Source organism: Equus quagga, chromosome 1 (assembly GCF_021613505.1).
Source record: "Equus quagga isolate Etosha38 chromosome 1, UCLA_HA_Equagga_1.0, whole genome shotgun sequence".
NCBI classification, from domain to species: domain Eukaryota; kingdom Metazoa; phylum Chordata; class Mammalia; order Perissodactyla; family Equidae; genus Equus; species Equus quagga.
The window spans coordinates 37,457-53,387 of NC_060267.1; the positions used below are offsets into that span (position 1 = coordinate 37,457).

At 43.7% G+C, this 15,931-nt stretch overlaps 1 protein-coding gene and 1 long non-coding RNA gene across 4 annotated transcripts in view; one reads left to right on the forward strand and one right to left on the reverse strand.

Annotated features, from left to right (window-relative positions):
* TMEM19 (transmembrane protein 19) overlaps nucleotides 1–9,719 on the reverse strand; it is a 32,015-nt gene extending 22,296 nt beyond the window's left edge. Inside the window, exons 1-3 of one of the 3 annotated variants that reach the window (XM_046639522.1) lie at nucleotides 9,582–9,719; nucleotides 8,989–9,109; nucleotides 7,175–7,288 (exon numbers count right to left, since the gene is read on the reverse strand). In XM_046639522.1, the coding sequence (XP_046495478.1) occupies nucleotides 7,175–7,288; nucleotides 8,989–9,094 (220 nt within the window). In that variant the 5' untranslated portion in view covers nucleotides 9,095–9,109; nucleotides 9,582–9,719. The other 2 variants (XM_046639531.1, XM_046639540.1) reach the window with 2 other exon arrangements.
* Nucleotides 9,707–15,912, forward strand: LOC124226399 (uncharacterized). Its single transcript, XR_006885295.1, has 3 exons — nucleotides 9,707–9,784; nucleotides 13,009–13,167; nucleotides 14,901–15,912. It is a non-coding gene; the product is annotated as an uncharacterized LOC124226399 (long non-coding RNA).
* The last annotated feature ends 19 nt before the right edge of the window (nucleotides 15,913–15,931 follow it).

Genomic DNA, 15,931 nt, shown 5'->3' on the forward strand with positions numbered 1-15,931 from the left:
ACACGAACATACAAATACACACACATGCATATGTATGTACGCACACACATATATACACTGACACATAAAACATCTTGGAAATCACAAGATCACACCTGACCCTACCCAAAGACTGCAGGAATACAGTTAAACACTGTGTTTACAAGCGATTCGTTTTTCTTTTCCTTTCAGTGTGCTTCTAGTGTTAATTTAAGACACAACTGAGCTCATGTGCTTTCGTTTGCGTTTAGTTTTAGATTCCTCCCTCCCATCTTTATTAATTCAATTGTATTTCTTAAATGTGTAGAATACTGGCATGCTTTCAAAAGTGAAACATACAAAAAACTATGCTCAGCAAAGTGTCGCTTCCTCCTGTCCCCTCCTCCCCACCCTCTACATTTTGCTCTCCCTCCACTGTTTGAAGGTAACCCACCAGTTTTCTGGTTTATCATTCCTGTGTTTCTTTTCAGAAAGATAAGCATGTTTTCTCATTTTCCCTTCTTCTTCACACAAAAGGTAGCATTCTCTATATGTTCCTTTGAACTCGCAAGCACACTCTTGATACTAATTTGATAGTCCTTTCAGGAACAGAATGTGTTAGTCTGCCGCTGAGTGCTCAGATCAGTGGCACCCAAGGAATTTATATTCTGCTTTATAAACTGGTCTCTCACGAGTCTGACTGCTTCAAGTCTAAACATGATTCTCAACTTCCAGGTTGAGGGTTGGACAAATATCCAAGTTCTGGCCCTGCAGAGTTGGGAACCAGTTTCCCAGAATGTGACAACCACACCAAGGCACTGTTATCTTGTGTGGCCATGTCCAGGCTACCTACTTGTATTTTTAACTACAAATTCTTCCATCCCTGACTAACTCTATGGTTGACAATTTCTGTTCTCTGTAATTCTTAAGATATATTCAGGTGTGCTTTATGATTTTTATCAAATACACATTAAACAAAATTCTGCTAATAGAATAAAAGATATTAAATAAACGTTAAATGAGTTAACATTTATTTACTAAATAAGTATTAAACAATATTTTATTAAATAACAGAATAGGGACATGGTTCCTATTTCTTTTTTTTTCTTTTGGTGAGGAAGATTGGCCCTAACTTCTGTTCCAATCTTCCTCTTTTTTCTTTGAGGAAGATTGTCCCTGAACCAACATCTGTGCCAATCTTCCTCTATTTTGTATGTGGGACACCACCACAACATGGCTTGACAAGTGGTGTGTTGGTCTGTGCCTGGGATCCAAACCTGTGAACCCCAGGCCACCAAAGCAGAGCGTGTGAACTTAACCACTACGCCACCGGGCCAGCCCCAGGTTCCTAATTCTACTGTACTAAGTCTTTCTATTGATAGCTCAAGGTTCAAGTACCACAACTACTGAGACATTCATTGATTGACCCATCCAGAGATACTCAATTATTGGCATTTTACTTAAGTTTAGTACACTTTAATTCAGAGTGCAAGAAATAGGGTGAACTTTATAAAGTACTAATAAAGTCCTTCAGCTCTGGAGTTGAACAGTCTTGAGTTCAAACCTCAGCTCCTCCACTTGCCTCTGCATGACTAAGAGAATGTACCTGACCTTAAGCCTCAATTTTTCATCAGTGGGATGAGAAGAATAAGAATTCCTACCTCACTGGCTTGCTGTGAAAAGTTAAACAAGATAATTTTTATAATATTATATTATCCAGCATGTAGGAGGCCCTTAATAAATGTTAATATCATTAGTAGCGTTAAAAAAGGAGGCCCAAAACAGAGTCACCTATAGTAAGTGAGCCCCAAGTCAGAAACCAAGACTTAACACCTAACTGTAGTGTCAGCCTCTCCTTTAACCAGTCAATCTGGAATTACCTGGTCAGCTCGGGGAAGGAGCTGACAGACCCCGCCTTCTCCCAAACGGAGGCACCTTGCCTGAAAGGACCCACTCTGCTGGAGTAACCTCCTCCTGCCTGTCACCCTCCACGCTGTGCAGTCCTTGGGGCTCCTTTCTACCTGCTGGGTGGGATGCTGCCCGACTCACGAACTGCTAAATTAAGCCTGTTACATCTTCAAATTCACTTGGTTGAATTTGTTCTTTTTAACAGTAGTAACAGCAGTTGCAGTGGCAAAATCTCAACGATGACATTATTTTTGTAATTATGTATTATTATTTTAACAATAATAATGAATATTATTATCATTATCTAATCTTTAACTTTTTTCAATTGGTTTTTAAAATATTATGAAAGCAGTACATGCCTACTGGAGGGTAAAGCCAAACATACGGAAGTGTACAAAGTAAAAGTCGGAGTGTCTCTACTCACCCCCTCTTCAGGGACAGTCACTGTTAACAATTTGTTCCACTGTCTTTAAACAAACCTTAAGTAAGACAGCCCAAAAAGACTTGACACTGGAATGCTACAAAAGTCATCTACATTCTTTTTACTTCAACCACCTTAAAATACTACATGAAGTGATCAATGTTCACGTTGATGGCAGGTGCAGACTGAGGAAATAAACTGAAGGCCTTAAAGGAATGATTTCTTTCCTGTAATCTAAAAATACCTTAGAATTCTGGGTAACTCCCAGCTCTGTCTGGACTCTCAGATTAGTACCTGCTGTTTCCAGTTCCTGTCTATTCCATCTCCCCAACCACCTCTGAATCTCTAAATGTCACTGACAAGAAGTTAACAGGCACAACAATAGGGTGCTCCCGAAGCACGTGAAGACTCAAGGATTATGGCTGACTTCTCAGTTTAAAATAGGTGAATTCTATACCTAACAGATTCCACTGGAGACATAAAACCACACTGTCTACAAATTTCTCTGATAGTGGGAGTAGAGTTACACCCAAAATTCCAACCAAGGTGACCTGGATATAATCTCTAGGAGTCAGAAAAGGGAAGAGCAGGACTAGAATTTTATAATTTAACAAACTCAAATCTAATCACTTGTATCATACATAATCTGCCTAGAGAAAGACTGTGGGAATCAAAAGAAGGCTGGTTAGCCCAAAATATAGAACTCAAAGGCCAAAAGAGCCAGAGGTTGGCAGACTTGTCAAACACTGTACAAGGTGGGGCTGGCCCCGTGGCGGAGTGGTTAAGTTCGCGTGGTCTGCTGCAGGCGGCCCAGTGTTTCGTTGGTTCAAATCCTGGGCGCGGACATGGCACTGCTCATCAAACCATGCTGAGGCAGCGTCCCACATGCCACAACTAAAAGGACCCACAACGAAGAATACACAACTATGTACTGGGGGGCTTTGGGGAGAAAAAGGAAAAAAATAAAATCTTTGGAAAAAAAAAAAAAAACACTGTACAAGGGACAGGATTCTGGCCCGTGGATGTGCATCACCGACTGCTTCTCACAAAGCAACCTTCTAATTATAATCCGACTTCTCGAGTGGCCTGACTACAAGAACAGGGCACGCCTAAACAATGACGTCTGCATTCCGGGCTGCCTGGTGGCTCTATATTTTATCAGAGTAATAAAGTGGCATTCTGGCTCATATATCAGTCCCCTGTGACAATGAGCAGCATAAACCAGTTTTCTTGGCTCTTATCAACTCTGGGTACCTGACAGAATGAAGTTTCTTTTTCAGAAAGACTTTGGTGACCCAAAAGAGGTCAGGCCACCCTGTGCCACCACACGGAGCACAACCCCTGGCCTTCCCTGACAACATCCCGTTTGGGTGCACTCCTACTACACTTAACAGCATCTCCTTCTGGGGATTAAATGCCTCAAATCCATCTTACTGATCATCTGTCTCCCCTGAGACACAAATGTAAGCTCTCTGACAGTGGGATTTTTATCCATTTTGTTCACTACTAAATCCTAAGTGCCCAGAACAGTGCCTGGCTCACTAAATATCTGACGAATGAATGAACGCAAAAATGGTAAACCACTAAGCCTAACAATCTCGGCAAGGGAAACCAAATTAAAACTTGTTAAGTTAAAAGCCTGATGACAAAGTACAACAGGGACATGTTCAAAGGAATACACTGAATAACTAAACTAGACAGTAATTCCTTGGAACAAACCACCTACACAGTGCTTTACAGTTTACAAGCACTCTCCCTCTCATATGCTCTCATGTGATCCTCTCCATAGTCTAGAAATACTTTCTCTCAAGGAAACCAGAGCCCTCCACTTCAGTGTCCACCGTAAGCACTGCCTCAACCCCTCCCCTCTCCTATCAATACCAAGACATGTGTTCCTGTGCCATGCAGGACTCTAAATACGCAGATCCTAAGGAAGTTCTCAATCTTTCTCAACCCCAAGCACACTAAAGGCAGGATATGGCACGCTTTAGTAACATTCCTATAACCGTGAATAGCAGTGGTAGAAGGAAAACAATAACTAACATTTATAAAGCACTTCTTATGCATGCCAGGTACCGTGCTAAACAAGCATTTGCAGGGATGACCGCTTGGATACATCAGTGCTAGGGGTGCTATTGTCCCCCCGATTTTATAGACGGGAAAGGCATGACACTGCGAGTTTCAGGGACTTGCAGCCACACTCCAGGGCAGTATTCCCAAGGACTGCCACACTTTGACTCAGCATTACAGTTTGCTGTCCTTAAGGAAAAAACTCCAAACAAAAAGATACCAACATTCCATAGAATGAAACGATTAGGAAAAGAGCAGAGGTTTTAAAGTTAATCTACAGATACTCCCTCAGTGCCTATAACATGTGCAGCGCTATTCAAAGCAGGGACACAGAAGCAGAAGACATACTCTGTCTCCAGGGGGTTTATAACAGAGTGGAAAGAAGAGAATCACTAACAGTGAACGTCTGTATAACATTTTACGGTTTAACCAGATGTGCTGCCCCACACATTCTCATGTTTGAGGCTCACCAATAAGCCCACAAGGACCTACTTCATAAGAGACAAAGAGTGTGAGGGCCTGAGGATTTAGGCGATGTGGCAAAGTTCACGGAGCTGGCAGGCGGCTGTGTCATGGTTCCAGAACCCACCTTCTAATTCTAAACCAAGCTGGGTAGGAATGGAAGAGATGCCCCAGGCTAGAAGGCAGGAAAGGAAAGGGCAGCAGGAAAGAAACCAAAGGAGAGATCAGAAAAGAGGAGAGCAGGACAGCACACAACATGGAAGCCACAGAAGACAGACTTCAGGAACAACTCAATGCTTCTTGCTACAGGTCAAGAACAATTTAAACATAATGGCAAGGCCACCTGAGAAAGGACATTTTTAGCAAAGCATAACTCTATGTTACTATACTGAGCCAGAGATTGTTCAAGTTATTTACAATAAATAAATGAATACTTCAAAAGTGCTAGTAGCAGTGCCTGGTACACAGTATGCACAACATAAGCATCTGCTAAATAAATAAAACATAACCATTCCTAATACTTATTGATTACATGGTAAGACAAAATTCATATAAAAATGTCAATACATCGGTTAACTATAATTCTCAACTACCCCACAGAAGGGAAAACACTCCTTAACAGAATTTGAACAATGTTTCTCAATTACGAAGAGAATTAGCATGATTCTGAAGAACTGTCCCTAATAACAAGCACCAATAAATGTTGGTGATGTGTCTAGACACTGAACTAAGAACTTTATAGTAATTATCTCATTTACTCCTTACTACAACCCTAAGAATGAAATCAGGGGTTTCATTCATTTTGTGGGGCGTGAAGCTTATAAATTTGGGGGCCCTCTTTTAAGAAAAAAGTACCTTTTACCTTTATAAAATTTATAAAACCATAGGACCATAAGAGCACATTGCTAGGACTCTTCCCAGGGCCTTGGAAGGTACTATTGCAAGTGAAATGCCATGAAGTTTAAGCTCGTTAAATTCATGGTATATCCTTCTCTAGGTTAGATATTAACAACCCTGTTTCTCTGAAGAGAAAACTAAGGCATAGAGAGGTTCAGTGACTCTCCCAAAGCCATAACTATATGCAGATGCATCCTGCCTGATTCTAGTGCTTGTTCCTTGACCATGATGTATCTGCCTCTGTGAAGGCTGCTCTAATTCATAACCTCATGAGAAACATCTGCCGTACACAGCATGTGAGGGGTAGAGGGTGTTTATGGTGCATCAGGGACTAACAATGGTGGGGTAGGTGGCCTCAAGACCCACCCGTTCTAAATAATCCTCATCCTGTAGAGATCTCATCCTATAGGAAGTATTTGGGGGGAATCCTCATGTCTTGGGGCTCATAACACTGGTAGGATATGAAAGACCCAATGTTAAATCAGATCAGGTCACTCCCCTGATTTGAGGCAGCAGAGACTCCACCTAGTTTGGAATAAGATCTTTACTGTGTCCCACAAGCCCCCACATTACCCCGCCCTTGCCTATTTATTTCATTTTCTCTCTCACGACTTTTCCTTTTCTTACTACTTTCCAGACAAATGAGCCTTATTCTCCCTCCAGAATAAACCAGGCTTGTCTATGTACACTTGTTATTCTGTCAGACTGGACATGCTTTTCACAGATCTCCTCATTGCTGGCTTCTTCAGGTTCTGGTTCAAAGCCACCTCCTTAGAGAAAAGGGTTATGCCTGACCCCATCTACAAAAGAATGCCCATACCCCCAAAATACATGCTTTATTATCTTTAATTTTTCTCATAAACTTTATCATTATATGAAGAGTTTTATGTATTTTACTTGTTTAGTTGTTATCTAACTGTCCTAAAGAATAAAAGTTCCACAAGAACTAAAACCTGTGCTGTTCACAGCTGTAGCCCCAGTTTCTACAAGAGTGGCACACAGTCAGTGCTCAATAAATATTTGCTAAAAGAATAAATGGCCCATCCCTAACTCAGTTCTGAAAAATAAACGTAGACCACTCAGTACGGACTGCTCTGATTGGGGTTACCAGCTGCAATGCCCAGGAGGAATCCTTTCCACAGGCTCCCAGGAGGAGTGCTCCCATGTCTCTGCTAGCGGATGACAATTCAATTAAGCAGCAGAATAATCAAGGTCCTCAAAAGTCTAGCTTATCAATCTACTTGGGATCAATCACAAAGTTAAATTCGTACATTACACTAAAAGGGTATGCTAGTATCTGAAATTTTGACAACAGGAATGTTGAGCAATGTACAACTTTATCATTGCCTAAAATATACAATATTGTGATTTACAGTTTCACATATTCAGAATTTAGAAAACATGAGTTTAAATTAGGTAAGCAAGCTACATAGTTAAATATTCAAAAGAAAAACATACCTCCTAAAGCCCCACTGTGATCTAGACTTTTCTTTTTAAAGCCATTAGAGACGATCAAGACAGGAACAACAACAGAAAACAGCCAACGCCAAGGAGAAATGGGCTGTAAGTTACCTGAAAAAGTATAAAGGTAGAACACAAATCATGTGAAGCCTGCACAAGTTAGTCTTGGCTGTAAGCTTTGATAACTTTCTGCATTCTGGACTAAAATATAGTCACAGGTAGAGAAACAGGGATGAAGTTACCAAAGTAAAATATTTATGTTGAGATCTGCATGTCTTCAGAGAGACAATCCCACTGGGGAATGACCAAATAAGTCCTTCCAGGTTTTGAGAACCATTTAGTTATTAATAATAATGGGTTTTTCATACATATTTGGAGGTTTGAAATGAATCCCTGGCTCCTCACTTCTTTGAAAGGAGGCAAGTATTAAATCTCAACAACAGCACGGAGCAAACTCCTTTCTTAACAGGATCCGATTATTCCTCTCCCTGCCTTTCAGGAGATTTTTTTTTTTTTAAAGTAACCTTCTCACAGGCTACACACCTCAGGATTCAGTGATTAGCAACTTATTTTTCCAAAAGTTGCATCTAGCTCACAGATGTTTTGTTGGGCTAGCACAATGTTTTCAAACAATTTGAGTCAATATCTAAAGATTAGGAGATTTCGTATAAAAGTCCAGATTCCTGGCTTCTTTTAAAAACTGTAAGTTACGCCCACGTGGCAGAACTGACGCCAGGTGAAGAGAGGCCACCTCCTCATGGCTTCCCGGTTTAGAGTCCCTGCCGTTCCTGAACGACGCCCAAACACCAAGGCTGAGTGATTAGAGTAAGAGTGTGAGCTGCTGTTTGCACCACGTTTCTATCAAAAACAGAAAAAAGAAAGACAAAGAGGCCCAAATGTTCAACCAGAAAACAGGAAAACCCTATTTCTGGAAGTGAAAACTACTCCCACGTGTTGCATATGCGAAGGCCTGGACAGCTTCACTCGTTAGCATCCGGCGCCTGGCCCCAGGGGCTCGAGCGCCCGAGCTTAGCATCCCGCCCGTTCTGTCGAGTCGAGAACAGGTGACACGGGCACTGAGTCTGCTCCTCCCGCACCGCCTGCCCCACGAACACACAGCCCCGAAAGCTTCCGTATTCGGTGCACACATCCGACTTTTCACGTGTCTCTTTCCAAAAGGACTAAAGTCTCAGAGGCTGCCACTTAGGATAGAACCATTTAAGAGTCCACTTTCTCACTCTACTTTTCACTGTTTCCTCTTAACCGAACAGTACTCTGTTTCAATGGGTACGAAGAAGTTTGTGCAAAGGCATACTCGTGCTCGAAGGGGGCTTCAAAACCTCAAAGATTTGAGCGCAGAGTACCTTAGACTTAAGCGAAGTGGCTTCAGACTTTAAAAGGAATCTGTTCTTTTGAAGTGACCAAACAGCAGACAAATCCCCCACGTCTCCAAATGTAAACATTATGCCACCTTTCGTTTTCACTGTTATTTTTACAGGACACACGGAATTGGTAACCGGCGTTACTAATGTTCTTTCCAAAAGCGTCACCGCAACGACTTTACAAAGCTGTTTCACTGACTTCTCCCCAAGACAGATGAAATAAATTCCGAAATAGGTGTGACTAGTACAGGACAAGCAGCATTTATTAAAACGCTTTAAAACGTTCAGGGCACCGCTTGTTTCCGTGCTGGCAGGCCACTTAGGCCGCGGAAGCTCGCGTCCACGCAGACACGGGTTTCGGGTCCCGCAGCGGCACCGTTTTAAAGTCCTCAGGCCGGGCGGCAGGGAGACGCCGCAGCGCCCACTCACCGTAATGGGTGCTGGCGGCCACGGACAGAAGCCAGAAGGCCAGGGAGACGCACAGCACCAGGCCCAGAACGGCGACGCCGGCGATCATCTTCACCACCTGCCGCATCCGCCGTCGCCAAGCCTGTCACGGGAACACGCCTTGGAGAAGTAAGCCGCGGGCGCCGCGCGAGCCCGAGCCCACCTCCGCAGACGCGCGCCCGCGCTCACCGAGCCGCGCCCGGCCACGCGGCCGCAGGGTCGGCGCCCCGAGTCCAGAGCCCAGTCTAAGGCCAGGCCGCAACGCCCCCCGGCTGCCCGCGCCGCACAGCCGCGCGCATGCGCCGACTGGGGCCCAGGCACAGGTCCGGGCGCGCCCGTCCCGGCGCAGCACCCCGCGCGCATGCGCCGGCCTGGGTCCAGGCACACGTTCGGACGCGCCGGCACGGGCGCGGGCTCCTCACGCGCGCATGCGTCGGAGACCCCTGCCTCGCTCCCGCGTCTCCTGGGAGACCTGCCGAGGGCCTTCGGCTTCGGACGTCGGGGCGGAGGCCGCCTCGGGGTGGCGACAGATGAGGGACGCGCGCGAGGGCGGCCCCGTCGCAAACGCGTTTCACCTGCGGCGGGGCGTGTCGCGTCGTGGAGACAAGCCTCTGGTTGAGCCGCTCGGGACGACGGCACCGTCTGCCGCGACCTGCGCCCGTCGTGTCCTCTGACCGAGCGGCGCGGGGCGGGGCGGGGCGGCGCGGGCCGGTTCCGGCGCTGTAGGATCTCTCGGCGGCGGCCTCGTGCGCCTGTCCGCGTGAACCCCGGCGACATGGTAGGGTGGAGCGTCAAGGCCGGGACCTCTGTGCCTGTGCGCGGGCTCGGGGCCAGCCGGCTGACCCACTTCCGCCGCCGGCGGGCCGGGGGCCTGGGCGTCGGAGCCATTTTTCTCACGACCCTCTGGCTCGGGCACACGTGAATAACTGTGTTGGTGACCGGTGTAGGGAAGGAAGACATTTCCTCGTCCCAAATGTGGGTTCGTATGGCCAGAGACCGAGTTAAATTCATATGAGACAGAATAGCAAGAGAAAATTAAGCAAAGCTTTATGAGAAACCATGGCCTGGGGCCTTTCTTCCCAAAGGAAGAAGGGGCACCGAAGAAGTGGGGTGCACAGAGTGGTTATATACCCCCAAACAGGGTGTTTCACATGTCATTGAAATGTCCCTCCCACAATAGTCACAAGATTGCCCTGTCGCACAGGGCTTGATGGACACAGCAGGTAGTGGTCTGCTATCTCAGTGGGCGTAGCAGGAGGCAAGCCGATTGTCTTGAGCTGGGTGGTCACAGGTGAGGGCAGCAATCAGTTCCTACCCTAAGGAAAGACGCTTAATCCTTAAAGAAATGCCAACGTTGGGAGGGGGAGGGAAGTTAGTTACAGGAGGTTACCAGACAAGCACAATAAAATGCAGATTTAAGTCCTTGCCTTTGGCATTGATTAAGAGTTTCTAGAGAGAAGGTCATCTCCTTCTTCCTGGTACAGAGAGGGAGGCACCTTTTACAGATAGAGATTTACCTTACAAATGTAAATGTGTCCTAACAAACGGCAAGTTCCTTTCCTCAGAGCCTCCTTCCTTGTCCCGGTTTATCAAAAGCAATCAGCCTCAAATAATCCCGATGCCAAAGAGACATATCTTGGGGTGGCCAATTCCAGGTCCCTACACTGGCCTTCCAGCCAGCATGGCTCCTCCGTTCCTCCCAGTGTCCAGATTACTGCTGCATTCTCCATGAAACAAGTCATCTGGCTTAAGGCTGAAACGGTCTGCCGGAATTAACGTCATTAAAGTATCCTTAGTCTTAAAAAAAACATGATCTTACTGATGCGGGGTCGGTGAGCCGAGGAGGCGAAAGAAAGATTTCTTAGACTCTCAAGATCTGGCAGGAGTGCTCTTTTATTTAGAGAATAGTGTGGAATAGCATGGGGACAGGACCCACGGGCAGTCAGAGCTCCTGCTGCCGGCATGGGGACAGGACCCACGGGCAGTCAGAGCTCCTGCTGCTGCTGCTGCTTCTGCTGCCCCCGCTGGCATGGGGACAGGACCCATGGGCAGGCAGAGCTGGTGCATGGGGACAGGACCCACGGGCAGTCAGAGCTCCTGCTGCTGCCGCTTCTGCTGCCCCCGCTGGCATGGGGACAGGACCCACGGGCAGGCAGAGCAGCTGCTGCTGCCCCCGCTGACATGGGGACAGGACCCATGGGGAGGCAGAGCTGGTGTGTAGGGACAGGACCCACGGGCAGTCAGAGCTCCTGCTGCTGCCCCGAGTTGAGGGTTAGGGCTAAATTTAAGGCATAGGTATATGATTCATCTCTTTACAAGACAAAGGAAAGAACATGAAAAAAAAGTTAAAATGGTATCAGTGCAGGTGGGGTCTGGTCATTGGGTGATCCCATGACTTTTAGACAAGAATCAAATCGGATTAAGTAAAGGTTAGAAAGGTTAGACGCCACCACCCTAAACCAGTTACATGAGATTGCCAGACAGCAACCAACTTAAGTTCTTGCCTTCCCCATTAAGAGCTTCTAGAGATAAGACCATTCCCCCTTCTTCCTGGTACAGAGAGGGAGGCATCTTCACAGATAGAGGTTTCCCTTGGAAATGTAAATGTTTCCCAACAAAGGGGCAAACAAATTCCACTCCTTGGAGCCTGAATCTCATCTGTAGTTTTAAAACTAACCAGCCTAAAAATCCTCATCATAAGCCATTTTAAAATTAAGCAGCCTAAAAATCCTCATCATTACAGTCCAGTGATTTTTATAGACATTAACTGATGGGGGCTCGGGAGCCTAGGAGTCAAAAGAAAGATTTTGTGGACTCTCAAGTTCTGGTAGTAGTGCTCCTTTATTCAGAAATGGTGTGGGGACAGGACCCACAGGTGGTGAAGGCCTGCAGGCGTGGGGACGGGACCCACGGGCGGGGAAGGGCTGCAAGTGTTGAGGGTTAGGGCTAAATTTATAAGGCATGGGTACATGACTTATTTTTACCAAAGAAAGATGATGTAAAAAGTCATGAAAATGGTATCAGTGCAGGTGGGGGTGTGGTTATTGTGTGGTCCTATAACTTTAGATAAGCATCGGCTCATATAGATCAGCATGTAGGCCAGGATGCCCTGGGCTTCTCTCCCTGGGGCAGCCTTGGTGCACTCATTCACTAGGTTAAAAAATGTAGGGGCTGGCCCGGTGGCGCAGCGGTTAGGTGCACACATTCCGCCTCAGTTGGGATCCCGCGTGCGGACATGTCACCACTTGGTAAGCCACGCTGTGGCAGGCGTCCCACATATAAAGTAGAGGAAGATGGGCATGGATGTTAGCTCAGGGCCAGTCTTCCTCAGCAAAAAGAGAAGGATTGGCGGCAGATGTTAGCTCAGGGCTAATCTTCCTCAAAAAAAAAAAATATGTAAGCAGTCTTTTTCTATTCATTTTAAAAGGCATTTTCTAGCTGGAGAATTGCTGGTGACAAATAAAAATGGCAAGCAATAGGATATATTGGAGTATATGAGGAAGCCATTTGGTATAAACCTAATTCGGCCTGACTTTTCTTTCAAAAGGGCCTGACTGTGGCTATTGAGCACGCATTGCATATCTGCTTAGACATTTCCTTTGGCCAGAACAAAGGCCCTTGAGATAAAGGTGCAACTTACCCCCAAAATTAGCATTTCCTTAGGGATAAGCATTTTTCCTTAGGCTAGGAACTGATTGCTGCACTCACCTCCCAGCTCACCTGTGACCACACAGCTGGAGACAACAGACTGCCACCCTGCTGTGTTCACAGAGACAGAAGACCTACCTGCTATTTCCATCAATCGCTGTGCTGACAGAGCAGTCTTGCGACTATTGTAAAAGGGACATTTCAATCCTATGTGAAACATCCTCTTTGAGGGTATATAACCACCCTTATACCCCCACTTCTTTGGAGTGCTCTGTTCCTTTGTGGAAAGACTCTCCCGGGTTATAATCCTCAGATTTAAGCTCAGAATAAACTCACCCAAATTTTCATTTATAGATTGGATATGGATTATTTTCGTCGACACTGGTTAGGGGTGAGGACACTAGTAGGTGCGTCCACCACATCCAGCCTCCTCCAGCACCTCCAACATGTTTCAGGGCGAGAAGTCCCGTGTCCTCTCAGGACCACGACTGCGTTATTAAATGCTGCAAGAAGGTAGGAAACGTGAATGCCTTTGTTTAAACCTTTCCAGCAGAGTTAACTGTTTTACCAGATTCCTTTCCCTCAGAAAACCTGACCGTTTGAGGATTTCTATAGTAATCAGAGAAGCAGACTGAAAGTTCATTGTTGGACTAGTAATCATTAGATTTCACAATATAAATACGTATTTCTGTTGAAGCCTTCTTTAACACAAACAAGTTCGGATTTTTCTGGGATAGACACTTGGTGCTTAACACCAATTGTAAACTCATCTCAATGACAAAAAGCACTTAATCTTGCTGTGAAAATATCAGTGGATTCTATGTGCAGTCCCTTTGAATTTAAGCCAAAGGAGTGGTTTAGATTTTCTGAAATCTACTAATATTTGAATGCCCAATATATACATGTCAGACCCCTGAGGTGCAAAAAGAAAAAACAGAACACACACATACTTCCTTGAAGGAAGAGACGATGAAAATAGATATGTACAATTACATTATAATATGACTTTATCCAAGTTATGGGTAAAGCAGGACCCAGGGAGAAAAGCACTTTGGTATGTTAAGGGAAAGTGTGATGGAGAGACTAAGACTTGAAAGATGACAAGGAGTTTGCTAAGTGACCAAGCTAAGGGAAGGACAATTTGTAAAGGTCTAGTGGTTAAGAAGGGCATGATAATAGGAAGTTCAAGAGAATGCAGAAGAGTTAGCGCTAACAAGGTTTGAAATATCAGCTAAATAAACTGATAATTCATCTGAGAGATGGGCACATATCTGCTTTCTTGACATTAAACACTCCCCCCCCCCCCCAAAATTTTTTTTAACTTTTGGAGCACAAATTTTAAAAGCCTAGGCAGCAGTTTGAAGACTGATATGTACCTTAGATTCAACTCATTCTAAAAAGGCATTAGGGATGGGGTGGGGAGCAGTGAGGGCAGGAATAAATAAATGTAGTATTTTTTTCCAGTAGCCTTAAGAGGGACATCTATCTGATTCATCCTAGTTTCCTCTAAAGTATCAGAAAAAAAATTTAAAAATCACATCTTTCATTTTTGTTATTAAAATAATGCTTTGATACCATATCTACAAATAAATCTTTGTGCAAGTCTAAAATTATTGTCAGGATAGACAATTTTTATAGCCCTTCATATATCTGGTTTAGATTGCATAAACGGTATTTAAAAACAGTGCAAATAAACTGCAATGTATGTTTAGATATAACTTGAGTCACAAAAAAGAAAATGATAATTCTTCCAGGCTTTACATATCTTTGTTTTGTATACAGCCTGGCAATTTAAGGAGGGGGACTTCTACAGAAGTATTTTAGGGGTCAGTTTAGGGGAAGGACTCCTTTGTTTACATTTTTTGGAAATAACAGGCATGACAATTTCCTTGGGAAAAAGTTTTTAATATCAACATACTGGGAATACACTTTTTGTGAATACAATATGCAATTGTTTAATATTATAAAATCATTAATTTTAGAAAGTTTCCAACTGTCTAAATACCAAAAGAATCCCATATTGTGGCATAAACATGAACCATTTCTATATTATACCAAAATTAAAATTTACCCAGGTGCTAACATTGAGAAATGAGATAAAATACCAACATTATAAAGTTTACCCAGAAGAGATCAACAGTGACTTCATAGACTATCTTTACTGTATACCTATATAAAGTTTTTTATTTTAGTTTTTTGAGACACATGACTTGTTATTTTAATAATATGATTCATATGTTTAACAGAGAGTTATAATATGGAGGGCAGAGAAGAGGATTTGGAGCCCAAAGACCAGTGTTCAATCTAGAACCTTTTGGATTATTGGCATTTCCATCCCTTGTGCCAGCTGGCACATAGTAAATGTCTGAATGAATAAATAAATGAACACGGATTTCTTCATCTGTAAATTGGAGATACGAACACCTACCACACAGAATATTTGTGAGAACAAGTAAGAGAACTAATGGGTGCCCTAGTGCTTTGTTAACTTTACGACTCTGAGTTAAATTATTTTTAAAAGTCTGTTAGTAGGGTTTGTTATTTTATAAAAATATCAAATGTCAAATAAACTCCATTATTTGGCTTTGATGTAGTATTTTATTTAATTATGTTTTCCTTCTAACTAAGATAGCATTAACAACAAGTTTTTTCAGTGTTCATTTTAAACAGAAAAAATGTCTTACAATTCATTAAAAACACTCTGTAATTCAGGTCAACACCAATGTCCTTCTACCTCCTTTGGCTAAGTCATTATCAGGAAATCTGTTTCATTTCAAAAGAAAGCATCTTATTAGAAAAAAAGGTCTAAAGTTTATATGTTCTCATTAAATTCCAATTCAACAGCATTTACCAAAGCCCTTCACAGATATTTCATTTATAACATTTATCATATTGTATTATAAACAATATTTCAGGAGACTGAGCAACTTAAGGGCAGAAAATCATGTCATATTCATCTTTATATCAAGTTCCTAGGCTTTGGCTGGTTCTCTGTAGAGGTTAGTGCCTCAGACATTGAATGAATGACAGACATAGAATGAACGAACAGAGGATATGTGTTGTGTCCAGCAGAGGACAAAGAGCTGTTATAACTTTGATTAGTTTTATGGCATATGGTCAAAGTGATAAGAAGTTAATCAACAAACTGAAAACAGGATTTTTTTTTTTTTGAGGATTAGCACCTGAGCTAACATATTGCCAATCTCTTTTTTTTTCTTCGTCTTCTTCTCCCCAAAGCCCCCCAGTACATACTTGTATTTTCCGGTTTTAGGTCCTT